This window comes from Branchiostoma floridae, chromosome 2, assembly GCF_000003815.2.
Source record: "Branchiostoma floridae strain S238N-H82 chromosome 2, Bfl_VNyyK, whole genome shotgun sequence".
NCBI classification, from domain to species: domain Eukaryota; kingdom Metazoa; phylum Chordata; class Leptocardii; order Amphioxiformes; family Branchiostomatidae; genus Branchiostoma; species Branchiostoma floridae.
The window spans coordinates 20466782-20486801 of NC_049980.1; the positions used below are offsets into that span (position 1 = coordinate 20466782).

At 42.5% G+C, this 20020-nt stretch overlaps 4 protein-coding genes across 5 annotated transcripts in view; 1 reads left to right on the forward strand and 3 right to left on the reverse strand.

Annotated features, from left to right (window-relative positions):
• Positions 1-5561, forward strand: part of LOC118404254 (nucleolar protein 10-like) — a 10952-nt gene extending 5391 nt beyond the window's left edge. The window contains exons 10-20 of the mRNA XM_035803309.1: positions 250-288; positions 607-685; positions 885-1034; positions 1449-1568; positions 1721-1847; positions 2150-2328; positions 2599-2685; positions 3187-3372; positions 3584-3715; positions 3954-4169; positions 5049-5561. Coding sequence (XP_035659202.1) covers positions 250-288; positions 607-685; positions 885-1034; positions 1449-1568; positions 1721-1847; positions 2150-2328; positions 2599-2685; positions 3187-3372; positions 3584-3715; positions 3954-4169; positions 5049-5195 — 1462 coding nt within the window. The 3' untranslated portion in view covers positions 5196-5561. The remainder of the gene's footprint in view (positions 1-249; positions 289-606; positions 686-884; positions 1035-1448; positions 1569-1720; positions 1848-2149; positions 2329-2598; positions 2686-3186; positions 3373-3583; positions 3716-3953; positions 4170-5048) is intronic.
• A 269-nt stretch (positions 5562-5830) lies between these two features.
• On the reverse strand, positions 5831-9271 carry LOC118404263 (monocarboxylate transporter 13-like). The gene is made up of 4 exons (XM_035803321.1): positions 8388-9271; positions 7560-7703; positions 6271-7254; positions 5831-6034 (listed from the first exon to the last, which is right to left on the reverse strand). The coding sequence occupies exons 1-4, from the start codon at positions 8728-8730 to the stop codon at positions 5880-5882; spliced, it is 1626 nt and encodes a 541-aa protein (XP_035659214.1). The 5' UTR covers positions 8731-9271; the 3' UTR covers positions 5831-5879.
• A 65-nt stretch (positions 9272-9336) lies between these two features.
• LOC118409882 lies at positions 9337-13107 on the reverse strand. Its single transcript, XM_035811254.1, has 3 exons — positions 11135-13107; positions 10525-10718; positions 9337-10300 (listed from the first exon to the last, which is right to left on the reverse strand). The coding sequence occupies exons 1-3, from the start codon at positions 11324-11326 to the stop codon at positions 10093-10095; spliced, it is 594 nt and encodes a 197-aa protein (XP_035667147.1). The 5' UTR covers positions 11327-13107; the 3' UTR covers positions 9337-10092.
• A 4433-nt stretch (positions 13108-17540) lies between these two features.
• The window catches only part of LOC118410453 (40S ribosomal protein S21), a 3028-nt gene continuing 548 nt past the window's right edge, over positions 17541-20020 (reverse strand). For both annotated transcript variants that reach the window (XM_035812183.1, XM_035812184.1), the window contains exons 2-6: positions 19013-19098; positions 18571-18634; positions 18123-18194; positions 17917-17972; positions 17541-17633 (exon numbers count right to left, since the gene is read on the reverse strand). In XM_035812183.1, coding sequence (XP_035668076.1) covers positions 17618-17633; positions 17917-17972; positions 18123-18194; positions 18571-18634; positions 19013-19062 — 258 coding nt within the window. In that variant the 5' untranslated portion in view covers positions 19063-19098 and the 3' untranslated portion in view covers positions 17541-17617. The remainder of the gene's footprint in view (positions 17634-17916; positions 17973-18122; positions 18195-18570; positions 18635-19012; positions 19099-20020) is intronic.

Consider the following 20020-nt stretch of genomic DNA (forward strand, 5'->3'; position numbering starts at 1 on the left):
GTTTTTCTTTCCCTGCTCAAATCTGACCTTTTTAAGGCTCTAAGCCATGCAGCCCTTCGTCCTGGTTCCGCAGGGATTCTAAAAAACTTCTTTCTACTGCCTTTATCCTTCCGGTTAGTACAATTCAGCGCACAACAACTGGTCGGCATGTTTGCGTTTCCCGCGGGCTGAACCCTCCTCGCCCACCAGCAGCTTTTTGCCTACCATGACGTCACGTGACGTAACCGTGACGTCAGCGCGATCGCTCGTATTGGACTGTGCTTTAAGTAGCATCACAGAGGACACCATGTAAGTAAAGCCTGTTTCTATTACATTCTGCCTCAATCTTGTTGTTGTGGACTTATATTTAGGGCCTGGTCACATTCGTCGTAAGACACATTTATAAAAGCAAAAGTTGAGAGAATTCTTGGGACAGTTGTGGATATGTCATACAAAATCTAGCTGCCTTTTTACAAAAAAGGTTGTCTTAGACCCTTAAAGAAAGTTGGTTGTGTCATACTCATAGTCTCCTTGTAAACCCTCTAAAAAAGGTGCATTGAAGTGACTGAGTCTTTAGATATCATACCTTATCATTCAGATAATAGTTGTTTTGGGTGTTCACCACAGGGTTGAAGGTCTGCCAGCTATCTCAGCCCTGAAGTTCAAAGACGGCCTGACTATGGCAGTGGGCACCAGCACAGGACAGGTAATACAGTCACAAAAACATGTCATTAGAATACTGATTGAGTTTTGTTAAATTGCAAGATGTCGTGTTTTGTTGAAGTGCCATGTTGAAGATTCTTGTTAACAGTGGGTTCTATTGTTACCTTGCTAAAGATTCTATCTCAAAAGAAAACGTATGACAATTGTGCCTTGTTAACATTTGACTCCCTGTTTGTGTGCAGATCTTGCTGTACGACATCAGGTCCAACCGCCCTGTCCTGGTGAAAGACCACCACTATGGCCTGCCCATCAACTCCATAGAGTTCAACGACCCCCAGGACCTGGTACTGTCCACCGACAGCAAGATCCTCAAGATCTGGAACAAGCACACAGTGAGTTATACACTACTACCTGTCATTTTTTCCAATTCTAAATGTTAGTTTGTCATTTCAGTTTTATTGAAAGGCAAAGTGTCAACAGCGGAACATTTTATGACCCAAGTTCAAATGAGTTTAAGTTTCCCACATAAGAACAAGCCAATTTTTGTCTATGAAGATGACAGAACTGTAAAGCAGCAAAATTTCATAGTCACTTTCTATTGTTAGGTTTGAAAGCTTGATTTTTTTTTTACAGATGTAATGTTGCTATTGGCATGAATAGATTCTAGTGCCGATTTGGAAACAAATCCAAAATCTAACAACAGCTGTTTGTCTGTCAGAGCCATATCATAATGCTATATAAATTGAGGTGTATTTTACTATGATAAATTACTTATTCTGAGGATTACTGTATCCTCCATGATCCAGGGCAAAGCCTACACCTCCATCGAGCCGGAGAGTGAGATCAACCAGCTGCACGTGTGGCCAGATTCAGGCCTCATCTTCATGGCAAACGAGGCTCCAAAAATCCTGACATACTTCATACCTGTAAGTTCATGCTTTTGTCTGATGACTCTGATCTATTTGATATTTTATGAGGATGATGATTGCAAAGTTGTGTGGCCAAAGGGTTATAGAAATGGAGGTGGCCAAAAGATTTGGGAAGGACTAATTGACATATCCTTGTTACTTGTCTGTAGTCTCTGGGCCCAGCCCCCAGATGGTGCTCCTTCATGGACAACCTTACCGAAGAGTTGGAGGAGATGGAAGCTCCCACAGTGTATGATGACTACAAGTTTGTCACAGACACGGATCTGGAGAATCTAGGTAAGAGACTTACAATAGAAGTACATGTATATCTCCTTTTGCATTCACATTCATTGTACAGGTCTTTTGTACAGGATTTTGAGAAAGACTATTATAGAACTGGCCATGGACATGGACCTACGACAATGTTTTCAATCAATACGACAGCTGATTAACAATGTATAGTTGATGATTTGGTTGGATGTATATTATATTTTTATGTTGTCTATTTCAGTCAGATTCAGCATGTTTTAGTCAAATGTTTTAAAGAGATTGAATCAGCCAGTCATGGGGCTTGTTTGAATTTTGCCTACCTTCCACAGGATTGGCTCACCTGATTGGCTCGCCACTCCTCCGTGCGTACATGCATGGTTACTTCATGGATATACGTCTGTACCAGAAGGCCAAGACCATCGCAGAGCCGTTCGCTTATGAAGAATACAGAAGGAACAAGATCAGACAGAAGATAGAGGAGACAAGAGACAGCAGAGTCAAAATTAACGTAAAGGTTTTCTCTTGGTTTACACGGTAATGTTTGCTTATTGGTCTATTCTGGTCATGGGACTGAAGCACAGTAACTGTTTACAAATGTGTCCTATAGTGACCATGTCATTTAATCACATAAATGTATGTAAGGATTCATGAAAAAAGTGCACTAAGTCATGTAAGCATTCACAGATGCCCAATATTGTCTACTTTTAGGATGCAGAAACAGGACAGAAGAGAAATAGGAGATGGAAAACTAATTCCAGCATTTTCTTTTACCCTGCAGAAACTGCCCAAAGTTAACCGTGACCTCGCTCAAAGGCTTATTGAAGAAGAGGACAGCAAAGGAGAAGGCAAGAAAAAGAAGGCAAAGGTATAGATATCCAGTATATTCTTCATCCATACAAAAACTGCCAAAGTTATGATATGAGTGATTTTAAACGTGTGAATTCAGTAACACTGCAAAGACATTTGTGTTGTGTTTATGTCTTTGCGCAATATATGATATTTGTCAAAGTGGCAAAAGTATGAAACATTTTAATTTTCTGAAACTACGTTACATGTACTATCGATGTGGAGTGCTTCTCTTTGATGTTACTGATTACTTTCATATTCAGTAAATTAGTTGACTGTTGGTTTTGAAACTTTCCATTTAATTTGATATGTAAGTATTGTATGCTGCCAGCTGTTATGACTATCTATGCAATTAAAGTTTGACATGTGTGCTGTATATTTTGTGTTTTTGTTTTTAATGGGTTTTCTCTGTGCAAGAGCAGGAGACCTCCTCTGGGAAGTGGTCACTAACTGTCCTGTTGTTCTAAACAAGAAGACTAGCTCTAGGCAGTGGTCACTAACTGTTCCTTTTTCCACACAGGAAGCGTCCAGTCTTCTCCAGGATGACCGTTTCTCGGCGCTGTTCTCCAACCCAGAGTTCCAGGTGGACACGGGGACGGAGGAGTTCCGGCTGCTGAACCCGGTCGTCAAGCAGCAGAAGAAGAAGAAGAGGGAGAAGAGGGAGAAGCTGGAGGACCAGTTCCAGGAGGTGGAGGAGGAGGAGGAGGTTTGTTTATTGTGAAATACAGTTGTCTGTGGTTTAACTACAGTTACAAGTAAGCTTTTGTCCTGTTTGGGTCAGTTTTGGTCCAGTAGGAGCTGACAGTGGCCAACAAATGGCAATACTTGCATGCTCTCTCCTTTCCTTTTTCCCTCCTTGATTGATTGATTGCTTCATTGCTACATGACAGCTGCCCATGTTGTTATGTTTGCAACAGGAGGAGGTGGAAGGGCGTGGCAGTGATGAAGACAGCAGCTCCTCAGAAGATGACCGTGACCTTGTGGAGGAGTTGCGGAGACAACATCGGGACATCAGGAGAGAGAGGGCACTCCAACACAGGGCAGAGAGGGTAGGTCATATGTCGTGATAAGAAAACTGCAATGTTTGACAATTCTTCAAGTGAGTTTGCCTTATGTACTTACCTCAATGACTGCTAGGTAGTGCTACAGCAAGAATGGCCTTGCGGCAAAAATACGGGCCCAGAAAAAAGTAGCAGATAAACTACCAAAACATTGGCAATATGAAGAGTCTGGTTGTACTCAAGACAACTCCAATATCCCATTCCATACTTGTTGTTTCTCCTATAGGAGAGGGATGCTGCCACAAATCTGACTCCGAAGTTCTATGAGCTGAAGATGGGGGAGGAGTTCCTGAAGGATGGGAAGGACCAGAGGAAGGACAGTAAGAGGAAGGTGAAGGCCAGTCTGGGGGAGCGTGTCCAGCTTCAGGAGGAGAACGACAAGATGCTGAGGCTCAGTGGACAGGCCGTGGGGTCAAAGGAGCTGACCTTCAGCCTGAGAAAGGTTGGTGTGCATGTTGGAAGCTGAGTTTTAGTTTCGGTCTATGTATTTATGTGATTGTGAGTGAATGAGTGCTTTTGCCACAAGCAAGACATAGTGGGTAACCAGTGCAGTGGATGGAGTGCTCTCATTTGGGAGGTTATAGGTTTAATCCCCAGCCAGGTCAGATTTTCAAAATGGTATTTACTAGGGCTGGGTATCGGTACAGCGTACCGGTGCAAAACCGTTTTTTCTTATTGGACCGGTCCAGAAAAACCGTACCTGAAAAAATTAGGTGGACCGGATGTTGGACCGATTAGAAAATTAACATATTATTTTATCAGGCATTCACACGTTTTGGCGCTTGCAGTTGGAAGAAAATGACAAGAGTGAAGTAGAGTAGAGTTTATAGTACTAGTAATTTCTACCAAGGTTTACAGTCAATCGTACAGGTGCAGTTAGCGTTGTAGGATTTTAAAACGCCAGTGTAAGTCTAATACTCCACCAAACAGATTTCTTTGTAGTGAAATGGACAATTGGTATGAGTCATACTGAATCAGGTCCAGGTTCAGGTCCGGACCTGGACCTGATCCGGACCTGGACCTGAATTTTCTGTACCGGTACCCAGCCCTAGTATTTACTGCTTTCTTAGCTTATCACTCAGCACCAATAGGTGCTGGGAAGATTTTTTGATAAGTAAGTGTATACGGTGAGAATTCAGCTGAGGCAAAAAGATAGAACAATCATATTTTCCTGATGACATGAGGGATGGATAAAATACTATCAGCTGGGAGATCTCTTGTAGGCAGTTTACTGGTTGTGCAGTTCCAATGTGGTGCTATAAAGTGCACAAGACTGTTAAGATTCACAAATATTAATGTCTCTCCTTTATACAATCTACAGGTGGAGAAACCGCGAGAAACCCAGCGCAAATTAGACGAGGCCCAGCACAGGTTAGAGAGGAAAGAGGTGCGCAGGTCTGCTGGACAGTACCTCAAGAAACCCAGGACAAAACCTGGGACTTTCTGGAAGGGCAAGAAGAAGAAATAGTCATTTATGCCTTGTAATTGTGATAAATTATATCTCCTGAGATAAACACCACATTTCCATACTGTATAGATAGCAGAAACTATTTGCCAAACACTACAGCAAAATAAGAAGTGTTTTTTGTACTGAAGACTTAATTTGTTTAAACTGAATCATGGCTTTTTTGTGTCTTGAAACTATTTTAATGAGTTGAAAGGAAAGTGAATATTTTATTGAGAAATTGGATTGGAAAGTTTAACTCAGATCTAACATTAAAAGAATTATTGGGAAATTCACAAGAAGAACTGTTGATAAAAGTGTCTACCTCCAGTTGCATACACAATGTAATATGTTTCATATTGATTATCAAAAATTACTGCCAGAAATGTATGATGCTGTGGTACGTCTCTTTTTTTGGTCATGAGTGATATCCCCCACTATCCCCCAGCAAAAGTGCCAACATCCCGTTCCGCTAATTGGACTTCTTGGCTAAAATATGTTTCAGACTTGCAGTGTCTGTGCCTGTCTTTCAATGTATGTACTTGAACGTAACGTTACATAGTCACAAGAAAAAATACCAACAACATGATGCTTAAACTAGTACTATCTAGTATCTACTCATAATGTGTTTTACTTTGAATTAACTATGGATCAGTCTTGCAGTTGGCCCCCTATCTACATTTAACATCAGGTGTGAACGCGTTTTTGTTATTTTTGCTGGGAGATGAGGGGTTCACTGTTGCGATGCTTCCCTCTATCTTCGATGACGACAGCACAGAGGAGGAATACTCCACTGAGGAAGATGGCTCCGCCAGCAAACAGGAATGATGGGTAATACTTGTCAGTCATGTCATAGAGGGCACCTGGAAACCAGAAAACAATAGATTTCCAGTTTTATTGAAGTAGAAGTTGTATCATAGACAGTTGTTGAACAAAAAGACTATTATATGGAGCATAGAGTTGTATACAGTAACAGACATATATGGACATATATGACTGCTCTGTGCAGTTCTCTTGTGGATTGATTTCTTGTAGAAAATTAGTATCTGTTCTGGCTTTCTGGTTCTGTTCAAGGAGGATGTAAAAAAATCAAACAAACCTGAAATAGGCAGCCCGACTACAGACCCGACCCCCTGGCACAGCATGACCAGTCCCAGCCCGCTCTCAATCCGCTCAGTCCCCACCACATCCGCCACCAGCGCGGTAGTCAGAGGCCGCACCAGCCCGTTAAACAAGCCGTACGTTCCGGCCAGGGCTGCCATCTGCGGGTAGGTTACTCCTAAAATGATCGCTAAAGAAGATGCTGACCAAAGCATGCAGAAGACTGCATACTGTACAGCTCGTGTGCATCCTGGTACTTTAGACACCAGTCCGGAGAGCAAACGTCCAATCAGATCGGTGATAGACAGGACGGAGGGAAGGAATGAAGCCTGAGTCTTGGGTATCTGGAGTGCCAGTGCCCGCGGTACCATGTGCGTAGGTGCCACAAAGTACGACATTTCATTAGCCACAACACATGCGCACAGCACCAGGAACGGTGGATGTCGGAGGAGAGAGATGTCGAACATCCTCGGCCTCTCCTTTGTGTACAAGTTCATGAATATACTGGAGGAACGGGGGCGTCTTCTGAATTTCAAACTGGATGGAAGTTTGATGCTGCTGCTTCGTCGGCGTCTTTGTTGTTGTGGATGAAGGAACTCAGCTTCTGTCTCCTGACTTTGTCCCAAACTCGTGAGAGAAACAACAGAGTTGTTTTCTGGAAGGCCATGTTTACAACTCTGGGAGTTGCGTTCCTGTTCCAGTAAATGGGTGCGACTCATCCTTGTGTTTTTCGAAATGTTTGTTGTTTGGGGCGATTTTAGGAGAAGTGCAGCAGCACAATGACTCAGGTTCATCCCGGCATAGATTTGTAAGACTTTCCTCCACCCGTATAGACTGATGAGATACTGGAATAGCGGTGAGAAGGCGAACCCGCCCACTCCCGTCCCTGCCAACACAACACCGTATGCAAGGTGGCGCTTTTTGTCGAAGTTCTGTCCCACAGCCACCAATGCAGGGTTGTAGGCCAGACCCCAACCTGTCCCTGGTGAAGGTAAAAACTTGTTGTGATTCCTTTATAAATTTGATTTCAACTCTCTTTGCTTAGTATGATAGGTCTATATTGTAGGGATGATAGGGAATTGAAAAATACAGGCAGGTTGGAAGCGATGTGGCAACAGGTTCTATCCTTGTTGGAAGCAAGGAGGTTAAAAAATGTCTTTTTTAAACCTCCTTGTTGGAAGTGTTCGTTCATGAACAAGATACAAGTCAATCCTCCGCGTGCATCAACCTCTAATGCACTTCTAAAGTTATCCTGCCATGAATATATTTTTACGAAACTTTGCTTACCTACGACCACGCCCATGGTGACGTACAGCTCGTACACGTTGTTGACGTAACTGCTGGTAAAGAAACCCAAGGAGGATACAATGCCACCTACGAACACCAGGGGGCGCGCACCGAACCGCTTGTACAGCATGGAGGAGAACAAGCCTGTGAAGTCAATAGAATTAATTCTGTGATTCAAACAGCCGTTTAGGAGACAATGTTATCCTTTCTTCTTTTATCCAGCATATTTCTGGTTTTCCCACCAAGAGGACACACGAATTGTCCACTGAATTTCCGTGCAAACATGACATCCTAGTAACCTGCTTATCAGGCTTTCCTCACTAAAGACCGGGCCTTATCACCCGAACTTATCTGTCAATTTTCCCCATTTCCAGTCGGATGGATTCGTCCGGTTCTGCTTCCGTGATATCAGAGGGTCAGACCACTCTTCAACTGCACAACTGACTTACATTGGCCTTGATAACAACGGATATGTTGTTGTTTTCTTCTTACAAATGCTAACATTTACGGACTTTTCCCCTGTACCCAGTCTCCTGCGCGGAGGGGACCAAAGTCGTCTCTTAAGTCCTCTTAGTATTGAGGCGACTTTGGTCCCCTCTGCTTAGTAGGAGAATGCCTCTACTCAAGTTGTTCATTGGTTGTACAATTCAAAATTGGACCAATTCAACTACGACGGGTGGCTCATAGTTTTGTTTTGTTTTTTGTATGTGAATAATCTTGAGTTCATGCACCCGAGCGAAGTATTGAGTAAGAAGTTGAAATCGGAAAATCGGAAAAAGTTTCGCTACCGCTTGACAGCACTTCATACCAATTTTGAAGACATCTTACCTCCCCCGTAGGCAAGTGCGGACAGAATGGAGATGGCCCACGATACCTCCAGCTCAGTCGCGCTGAACTCCTCAGTCAAGGCTGCGTAAAACACACCTGCCGCTCGGGAGAACCCGCCAAAACCACAGGTTTCAATCACGAAAGCAGCGAACACCACGGCCCATCCTCGGCCGCCATCGGGTACCTTCGGCCTTTCGGTTTTCTCATCTTCTTCGTCTTTTAGGATGTTGGCCTTTCTCGGCTTGTGTATCCCCTGTTTTCTCAATGGTGAAGGTCGGGGCATCAAGAGTGCGTGATGTTTTGGCGCTGCGGGTTCTTCAGGGATGATGGTTAGGGCGTCCATTATAGCTTCTACTGAAGACGCCTGGTCACAGGATGGTTCTCATCCTTCCGGTTGGAACTGCTGAGGTCGCAAAATCCGGTTGCGCGCGGCTCCGAATCACGTGTGCGAAAATAAGTTCCGACAGAAAGCGTTCACATTTTTTGTAAGAACCAAGGCCAAGAACATCAGCATGGACATAGGTCAAAAGATAATCAAGGAGTCCAGTCAAACCAAAGTAAATCATGATCCATCGACGGTGTGAGTAGAAGTTGACCAAATCATTTCGTGGTCTGGTCTGGACGTTGGAAGTTCCCAAGGAAAGCAAGTAATGTCCACAAATATCCTTACCTGTCCCTTTCGTGCAAGAAGTGATATGTACAAGTACATGTATACGTACATGATAACATGAATATAGGCGGGACTTGAAGGCCATCGCAGTCGTTGGTAGTACTTGGGCTACATGCGCGGTGCCTAAACTCGATCATCTTTATTTCAAGTCGTTATTTTGAAAGTCTTAAATGCCATTCTAATGTATTTGAACACCTTGAACACAATTGGAAGGAAGACATATATATATATATATATATATATATATATATATAATCTTTATTTGCATAGAAATATAAGTGTACATAAAATTTGCAACAATGTACATGTAGTACGTAGACTTTCATTATTCTGTACCTTATTGAGATATTCTTCATACTTTGCTTGTAAAGGAAAATATATCTTAAACAGTTACATTCCAGATGCACACTGTTCTGCTTCACGCAGCATTATATGTTGTGAATTGTATAGAACATATGGCGCATTGACAACAAATAAACTACATTTGTACATTGATGTAGTAGGAATAATTGGACATGTAGGACATCATATAAATAATGGATTTTTTTTAAAAGTCTTGATCACCTGGCGCCTTGCCAGAAACGGTAACGTTATTCACATGGATGCAACATAAAAGTCACCGGGAGTATCAGGTAATCTAACGTAATGTAAGATTGCTGTTTATGCTATTACTATAACTTATGAAGACATATTCCCACATTGCTTCTTCGTATCAATAATTCCTTACAATTCCTCTCCCAGCTTCACACTTTTTCTGAGAAACCAACCGGAAATAGATCGAAATAGCGTCCAGCATCTCTCACTATCCCTGTCACATTCGTCATAGGACAGACTTGGCACAGGCAAACGGAGGGCGCTATAGCTAGCGCTTGGGATTAGAACAGTCGTGGATCGATGCGTCGGCAACATTCAACTGTCTTGTGACCGAGATAGTATCCTCAAAGATTCTGACTAAATGATCACTAAATCCACATGGCAAAAAAGATCGTATAACCACTGCGACCGGGCCTTCGGAATGGGTTTAACGCGTCATTGTCAATCACAGAAGGCGTCCTCATATTTTGGAGGGCGGTCGTCCATAGAGGGGGTCGGGCTGGCGCATGAACAGGTGAGATGATGGGACCCCCGGCGATCCTCGCACCGGATATACGTCACCGGAAGTAGGATGACATTGTCTGGGTTTGCAGATGAACTTGGGACACACATATCCGGGACGTTTCCGGTAACACTTGTCACAGACGGTCTGTTATGACAAAAACACACGGTTATTCATAGTCGTCTGAATGATTCAAACATTCATTGGAGACGCTGATGCACCGATTGGGCTTATGTGTAGTTTGCGATAAACCTGCGAGTTGTAGTCTATGGCAAACTATACATAAGCCCCCTTTTTAAAAAGAAATTCAAAGCAAACAGGGACGAAAGATAGAAACACATGCGTGGTTGTTTAACACAAGGTGACGTTACCTGAATGTGAAAAGACTTGAGTACGCAGGGGGCGGACTTGGCATTGGTGACACATCCCCGACAGGGTGCAGTTCTCCAGGCGGCACGCTGGTGTCGCTCCTGCCCGACCGGCAACAGCAGCTACACAGGTCCCACACCCCCAGACACACCAGACACAGCCCCAGGGTGGCCAGAGACACGCCGATAAAGGCAAGCTGGGGAAGAATGGAGCGAACGGTTTTGTACACATGACAGGCTGGGTCGCGGTCCTGATCGAAACAACAAAACGACTATTCCTCATTATATAAACAAGTCTAAAATAATGTTTTATCTATATTTTACTTAATTTCGTTATGTCTAAAACATACAGGTTTTGTTATGCGTCCTGCTTTGCTCGAGTAAGCACCAAGTAACTTTCGTCGTGCGACAATCGCGGGAATTATATAGAATGTTAATACAGAAACGTTTGTCGGAGATCCCTGTCGACGGCTGGTTCTGTCATAGACATATGCTCGCCGAAAATCCCACGACCGAACGGAACAATCGTACGACGTTTGTGTCGGTTGCACCTCACCGGACCATGGGGCATTTGTAGTGGTCAACATGACAGAAAATATTGTTGTATACTTACCGGATAGTACATGGGAGCGTCGGTGAGGCCCAGTCCTGCCATGACCATCCCTCCCACAATGAAGGACAGACCGACGAACACGACTGGGTTGATAAAACACACCAGTCTGCGCATGCTGTCCGGCCTCGTACATGGGATCGTCTCTGGGTCTGGTACGCTGTCTACATCTGTCGGCATCACCACAGCCTCCATGGTATGATGAGAGGATAAACTGTACTGTCACAGAAGGACGACGGTCTGTGTCTGTCAGAACAGTGAGTTTCACAGGTTAAGTCAGCTACGCTTCCGTTGTGTCGTCAGCACTGTTCTCCTCACCTGTGGTCCCTGTCGTTGTGTGAAGACATAAGAAGTGGATCGAGCGCGTGAAAATGACAAGAGTCGGCCAGGAGGGGAGACAAGTCGAGCGTCACTTCAACTGACCTCGTGTATCCTGACCTTCAATAGAACAGCCAGGTTATGTGGAGACAACACAACACAATGTATAAACTGTGGCCTTAGTCGAATGATAACTCCACACCGTTGGCAACTTGTGTTTGATACGAAAGACCCGCGGGTGGCCTTGGCAGGCTATACGAATGCCAAAAGGCAATGACACAGTTATTATATATATAGCCTCATGGAGTCTCAGTGTAAACTGTTCCCGAGAAACCCACAATAGCCAGCTACAGGAAACACGGAAGACCACGGAAGTCATTTAAATCGTTATCCATCTGTACTACTTCTGTTGTGGTTAACTTCAGGGTGAGTCCATTGACCGAAGATCGGGGTCAGGTCAGAAGAAATTCGTCCTTACCGTCAGCTCTCCGACACGGGATATTGTCATGTGCCTCTTACCCTCGACAACTTTAGTCGCTAACCCTCCGCCGTCTGACTTTGTCTTTCCAAAGAGCCATTTCAAGCCTATAACAAGATATTTCATGATCGATCAACCCTGTGCTTATTTGAGATGGAATCCTCCGGGCCGAACTTGAGTCAACCCGGCCCGCGGGCAGGTGGGCGTCACATCCGCCAGGCTGGGTGCGCGTCGTCATGACGTCACACGGGTTCACAGAAACTGGCTGGTCACACCAGGTCTTCCCAGAATTACATGTAAGATTATTGTTGTGAGATATCTGATTAAAATTTCAAATCCAATCTTTTGATACGTATCCCTTGGTACAATTTTACGAAAGGAAACAAAGTGAACCAGAGTCTCGGGACCTCATTAAGATCTGGGCACAAAATTGACTTTGACCTCTGGTCAGTCAGGACTGCTCCACACGAGACGGCCAGTCGCGTTTCCGCTGAAAAAGGACTTTTTAGATAAATCAGCACCATGTGGTACGTACCTAGTACGTTATGTGCGATTGGTTTCCTGACAAACATGTAATTCACACAAGCAGACGTAGGATCCGTGTACATGTATTTTGAAAACTCCTTGCTTGTCTTATAGCACTTTAATGCACTTTTTATGCCTTCCTCTTCTCAAGGGAGAACGCAAAAGGTAAAAGACATGCACAGCGCAGAAGTATTGAATGAGACGCCTTAAATGCTACAAAAACATTGAGACTGAGCCAGTCTACATCTGCTTGGGGATACGTTACCCGGCAAATATGTGATCGTTAGTGATACGTTTGTTGGTCGCCAATCACGCCGTTCGTATGAATAGAGCCTATTCTATAGTGTCGTGCAGACGTTTTGTTTAGTCAACAATGATACAGAAGTCCGGTATCCAATACCCAACATTAGCAGCACAAAAACACTGGGCCACATTGTAGACACCGCGGTCTAACAGAAAACAAACGACGTTAATCCTAATCGTAACCGTCTCGGCAGTGGAAAGAAACGCTAGCAAGTTGCCCACTACTAGTAATTTGCTTTACTTACTATGAAATTCTACCGTGTGGCTTTCCCCAATTTTGGCATTTTTCTAGTTGGCGCCATCTGAAGCGTCGCTAAGTTCCACTTGTAGTTGGAACGGCTTTTATATGAAGTCTAACAGTACCAGGCCAGTAAATATTCTCTAGACACTAGTGATTGGAAGTCGACTCCCTTACCAGTTAGAAGGCTTATACATTCGTCAAATAAAACCACAAAATCAGCAAATGCTTTTCCATATGTATGTGTATTATTTGAAGGACCAGAACACGTCAAAAAGTGAAATAATTATAAACATACTATACATTTCACTCGCAATTATTTAAGAAAATGTGTGTACATTATAGCAGCTAGAGCAAGCAACAAAATGTAATCACATTATAGCAGCATTCAGAATAAATATATATCACAATACTGTTGAATATAAATCATTGAAATATTGATTGATAGTGAACTGCAAATATCACCGCAAAACGTTAAATAGAACCCTCAATATAGTGTAACTTTCATATAGCAATATTGACAAAGTTTAGTAATATAACAATGGTTTATATCTCCTGAAACGTCAGTCGACACCCCCGAGGATAGGATCACCATGTATGTTGTACGCTAAATTATGACTCTAGTCTTGTGTGTATACTTATAACTTTTCATGGTCCTCAAATGACAAGTAAGCCCCAAATATGACCAATCATGTAGATGGAGAGTAGCTAGGTGTTCCAACGTATAATTGTAATTCCTCACATTAATCTCAGATACCCTATTACATATATTTTATTCTGTAATAACACTTATGGTACAATGTCTACATTCTATATTCCTAACTACATTTTGTACTGATGCTACGTAATTGATCCTTATAGCAGCACATTGCATAAGCAAAAATGTTAAAAATACTAGACGTAACCCATAAACATTTATACAACAGGCGCACAGTATCAAAATGTAAGCGATGCAAGGTGCAGTTAAATTCGTCGTACGACCTTTGTCTTATTGGGTTTTCAATGATACAACCGACTGTCGACAAGGATCTACGACAAACCGTTCCGTCATAGGGTAGCTGAGTGTACGACACAACGACAGATATACGCTTTCTGCAACATTTCGTCCTAAACCCGTAAAATTATCGTACGACAAATTTGGCAGGAACCTTGTATGCCTTTTAGTACATTTAGAATATCTAGGTGTTTGGACATATACAAAAAAAAAGATCAACTGAAGATGTATTGGACTCAATGCAACACATGCAAATAATTAATTTTGTCGATTCAAATAATGCCACCAAACATAATGTACATGTCACATCGGGTAGACATACCGCACAATACTTGTGTACACATATCACGGACCATGAACACAGGACAAAAGAACAGGTGCGGTATGAAACGTAGGCCAAATGGAGGTAAATTGACAAATCACATACCTTTATGTTATTATGGCGCCGTACCTTTCTGGTGAGTGTGCTCTGTACACAATGTCGCATTCACTGAGCAAAGAAAACCTGACACACGGGCTGGGGCTCATGAACAGGGTAGAACACTATAACTATAACTGAAGTGAGTTCTTTCACTGGAGTTCGAGTGATTTGACGTGGTCTATGAGATCCATGGGTCACGTGTAGAAAGATAGCACTTGTTTTACCTAACCTTTTCTGTCAGCAAGGCTAGGTTTGTCCTCACGCTGTTTGGTGATTTTGGGCTAAAGTTACTGTGTTTCTGACTTGTTATGGAAGATTATCACTTTAAAAAGTTACATGAAACCAAGAGAGAGTACAGGAAAACACTGCAAATATGGCCAGTAAGACGCCGAACAAGTGTTTCATAAGAAGCACCTGTGCTCTTGACGACAGGACAAGACCGTCATATCGGTATCACCACTGCTGGGCGTAGTTGGTCGAGTTGTATCGATGAGGAAGCTTGGCAGACCGCAGGGCCAGAGCCTTGTAGTAGCTGTCCTGGAACTGCTGCCTTGTCGCCTGGTCCATGAGCTCTCGTCGCGACATGGTGCTGCTGCCCTGCAGCGAGCCCTCCTCAGGCTCCGGCCTGCTCAGCTCCGACCCTCGGGTCTTCAGGTACCTGGACCCCGTGTCGTCTTTAGCAGTGTGCCGGGAACTGGCGGTTACAGTGGAGAAGTCGCTGTATGTGGAGGCTGAAGAAGACTGTCTGCTGGAAGGGTGAGATCTCCGTGACAGCACGGCGCTCCGGCGTACCTCCTGTCCCAGCGCAGACCCGTCCCCGGACTGCTGTCTCCACGCCGCTTCCTTCTCGTACGATGACATTCTCGTCTCCATATTCGGTAGAGAAATAAAGGATAACCTGGCGAGTCTTGTGGACAGGATATGGGCCTAGGCAAAAGTGGCGAGAGGGTACCAGAACGAGTGGCTCTTGAAGTCTGGATAACTTCGACAACACAGAGTTGTGTTCCCCCTTTAGTTGTCTTTTGTATACGGGTCAGAGGGCGTTGCCAGTCGCAACGCCAGTCATTCGTAGACGCCATGTTGGGACACATGGGACCGGTGTATTGTTGCTGGGGCTACGATTGCTCATCAATAAATTGAAGTGTACAAGTTTGTGGGTCAGGAGACACACATTCACCGATGATTTCTCAATGCTCCCAGCATGTCCGGAGTAACAAATGATGTGATTTGGCGGCATCACATCTTATTACCGCCCATACGTAACTGATAACAACAGTAAACACCTAGGCCCATTTACAGTTACACACGTTTTCAAAGTGCACTTGTCGACTATGTAAACAGATTTTAGCTAGGCTAGGCTAGTCATGTGTAGTTTCTCCAATGCAAGTCGACTTGAATCACCTCGAAGCGGGGTCGACCGAGTTATGTACTAGTTCGCCAATCAGCGAAGCCATTTCGCGTCATTTTAGCGCAATTTTCGGCAGCAAAAGCAACAATTTTTATGTTTTTGCTCCATTTTGACTGATTGACTTTTTTCCAAACAAAATTAGAGTGGCTTATAGTTATTACCTTAGAATCACTTCGGTCACTGCAGATAACTTTAGTTCACTATATTTCATTTGGTCCCGCCAAGGAGGTTAAAAAAAGGTCCTTGGTCCCGCCACACGATCTCTGAACTGGAGATCAATATCTTTCCGCTAGGAGTCGCCTTTACAACACCACCTTTTGTTGAGTACAGTATATTTCAATGGGTGGTCAACATTCTAAAACCAAGTTTGAACCAGTGTTATTCATAATCTGAATGATGGGGAAGCGAGATTACACATGCCCTAAATCTATCTGGTCCATAATTGTTACCTTTGCCAATGTTATATTTTCAGGAGCTGGTGTCTGTGCATGAGCACAATAACATAACAATAACATAAGTACCAAGAGTCTGAAAACTCAAACCGGCATGAAATATTTTGTTTTGTGATGGTGTGTTGTGGGGTTGATATGGTTTGACGTTTGGCAAAATTATGCCATCATTGTTCTTATACATTGTATATCTACCTATGGTAAAATCCAAAACTACACCTTTCTAGTGACCTCACCATTTCCTTTTTATTTCCTATTGTTACACCTGCACCTGGCACATATCGCTAATGTGTATATATTGCTTCATTCCATTCAGAGGTGACAGGGATGGTCACAGTTACTCTTTCTACTAGTTGTGGATCTGTGCAGCCATCGGCTTCATATCCCTAATGTGTATATTGTGATTCACCCCGCACACAGTGGTCACAGGGGTGCCTAGCTGGCTATCAGTTACTGGGACCACTCTACTAAAAAAAGAAGGGGGGTAAATATATTTTTGAAAACGAACCACAAAACTGCAGCAAACTTCTAATGCGCGCCAAAACACAATGGTTTGCAATATCTATCCCCATAGCAAACATGATTGCAATCCATTCAGAGGTTCTAAAGATATCGGTCCGGAACCACAAAGATCCCTACCAAAATCAATACCTGCTTTTTATCAAGCAGGTAATTATCACATTTATGGCACCCTACCGACTTTCTTTGGTCATGCTATGGTCATTATTTTGATTGGTAAATTGCTCTTCGAAGGGAGATTTAAACATTACATGTATGTTAGTGGCTTTTTTTAACTGCAGGGTCTGATTTTGTTTGAAATTTGATGGAGTTTGAAAGTCAAAGGGAATAACTCAAGGTGTCAATGAATCATAATGATTTTTGTTATGCAGACTTAACAATATGCTAATTATGCAAATCTACTCTGCATAACTAATGAGGAAAGCTTATAAATCTGCTGCATTCCATGATTGGACTCATTGAAATATGTGGCACATGTAACTAATAGAGGAATATCCAAAGATATCTATAATTTATCATGCATTAGGAAGATCTAATTTTTGCATACTACAAAAAAATTTGCTGTTGTGGATAATGCTGAGCAAAACCTGCCCAAGAATAAACTTTTGTGACAGGTGAGGCAAAACTACCTTCCATGGCAAATTAATTTTCTAGGCAAACTCCCCTTCACGATAGTAGAGAACCTTAGCCAACTAAGCTACTAACAAAGAAACTAGCGACAAATTTGTGACAGACAACACACAGCCTTCACTCAAGTGATGTGTATATGGACTTTTTATTGTCCAAAACATTTTCCAGGCAGGTCTTGTGGTTTGGATGGCATCTGGATTCCACTAGGCATCCATTTTTCTGTAAAATACAGAATAATGAGCATATTACACATACGGAGATATTGTTTTGTTCATGACCTAAGGAGAAGCTCTGAAACTTGCTTGTGGCTGTTTGTCATCAGTATAATGATAGAAGAAACACTCTCCTATGGATATGAGCATATAAGCAGCCCAACAAAGCATATATCTGTTACTGCTTTCATTAGCCTTTCCATAATAAAATGCAAAACATACAAACTTTAGAATACAGAGGGTCATTATGTCAAGGGAACAGTCCCATCTACCAATCACTGTGAACTTACCCATCAATGATTTTATCCTTTATCGCCAGGCGTTTCAGGCAATCATCCGACTCTCCCTGTAACAAAGAATAACAAAGCCATATTGGAGAATGCCGGTTTTTACAAACAGTACACAATTTAACCAATGGTATATAAATGCATCAAATGATGCATGCTAGAAAAAGAAAGACTAGATACTAGAGAGTGTTGACAGGTGAATGCCTCACCATTTGCCTGATGTAGCCACAGATGGCGTAAGTCTTGTACTGTCCCGTCATGCGGCCAGTGGTTGGGTCAACCTGAAAAAAAAGAGCAAAAACCTTGAGTTGTTTTGCATTGACCAACACTTACAGTTTTCATTCAGTTATTCTATGTGACATGCTACAATTTATCATTGTCTAGAAGTACAAAGGCTGATGATTATGAATGAAGAATCATTATCATAAGGGAATAGATCAATTCTAATTCCATTTAACTGACAAATGGTCAGGCTAAATCCATATGGCATTTATCTTAACACCATTGGGAAACATTCCTTGACGTCCACAAAATCATTACTTAACCACAGACATTCAGAGGTATCTCAGCTTATTGTCTCTACATTAAAAAAAATACAAGAGAAAAAAATTGACAGCTTGATACTACTTGTATATAAAAAGTTGCAGTTTCACCCACCTCAGCAAAGTTGATCTGAATTGAGGCATGATCCTTGGCACCAATGATGCGGTTGGTTGATGAGCTGAAGGACAATACAATACCATCCAATCAACAACAGTTGTAGAAACTAGTCAGTTTCTGGGCATGACAATTGGTCAACATTCATTTAAGTGGATTCACTAAATGATGACTTGATTATACTGTATCTTACAGACATTTTTTTTTAAACTGCACATTTCACATCATGTTTCTTAGTTCATTTACAAATAATTACCTCAATACAGATTTCAAATTGAAAATGATATCCTGCAACAAACACGAAACTACAAATCACCATCACATTATGAACTCTACTGACTTGTTGTTATGTTGCATGACAGAATAAACTAAAAAGTTCTGTAACATTATGAAAACCTTGGGACCCCATAGAATTCAACTGTACTACAATTCCTGCACTTACCACTTGCGAGGGATGTACAGATCCACAACTTCACCTGCGTCGTTCTGCATGATGGCTGTCGGTTCTCTATGGGCTTCTACAGCTCACTGTTAACACAAACATAAATATATACACACAAACATTAAAAAGTTGGCCAGACCACAGATGACAAAAAAGATTCCAATCTGCAAAATACACCTGATATTATTATTATTATTATTATTATTACAGGGGTCCCGTGCTCGAGGAGGAGCCTCGACCACGTTAAACAGCCCTGTTACCCTCACTTTGGGTATCTACTGGCTGCAAAATACACCCGATATTATTATTACATTTTCAGGACGATTCAGCACCGAGCCCAGGAGTGTTAACCCTAAATCTTACATTAACCTGTCCTAGGGCTGGTGCCGGATTGCTCTGGCTACCTTTGGGCCAAAAATTTATGCCAAGGTGCTGAAAAAGATCATGACACTTGACACATGAAAATTGAAGCAGGTCATAAAAATTCAACAAGCCACCCTACAATTTACTTGTCCTATTTGCATATATGATACATATCACAGACATGTAGCAGACAAGTTTGTCAGCTTTGAAGAAACAAGTTCAAGTCTCCATCAGGGTCAAAATTTGGCAATTTTTGGCATCTACTTTCAAACAGGATTGCCCCATAAGTTTCGCCTACCTTCATCCATTTTTGGACACAGAAGGGTCTTTAACTATCGTTCAACAGGAGATTTCCAAACTTAGTTCAAATACATAGGATAGCAAAACTTGATACAACTCTATTTTTGTAAAAGTCAAAAATTTTTCAATCTTTTTGTAGAAAAAAATCCAAAACGCAGTGAATCAAACGCAGTGCCCCCTCCCCATCATCCCCATACCATAGCCTTGATACCTACCATGACAATACGTCGATGTAGGTTAGACATCCAGGTAATAAGATACGCCAAAAATAGTTACTCAAGCAATTGGATATGGTTTTGAAACGGTCAGACGTTTCAAAACCATATCCAGTTGCTTGAGTAACTA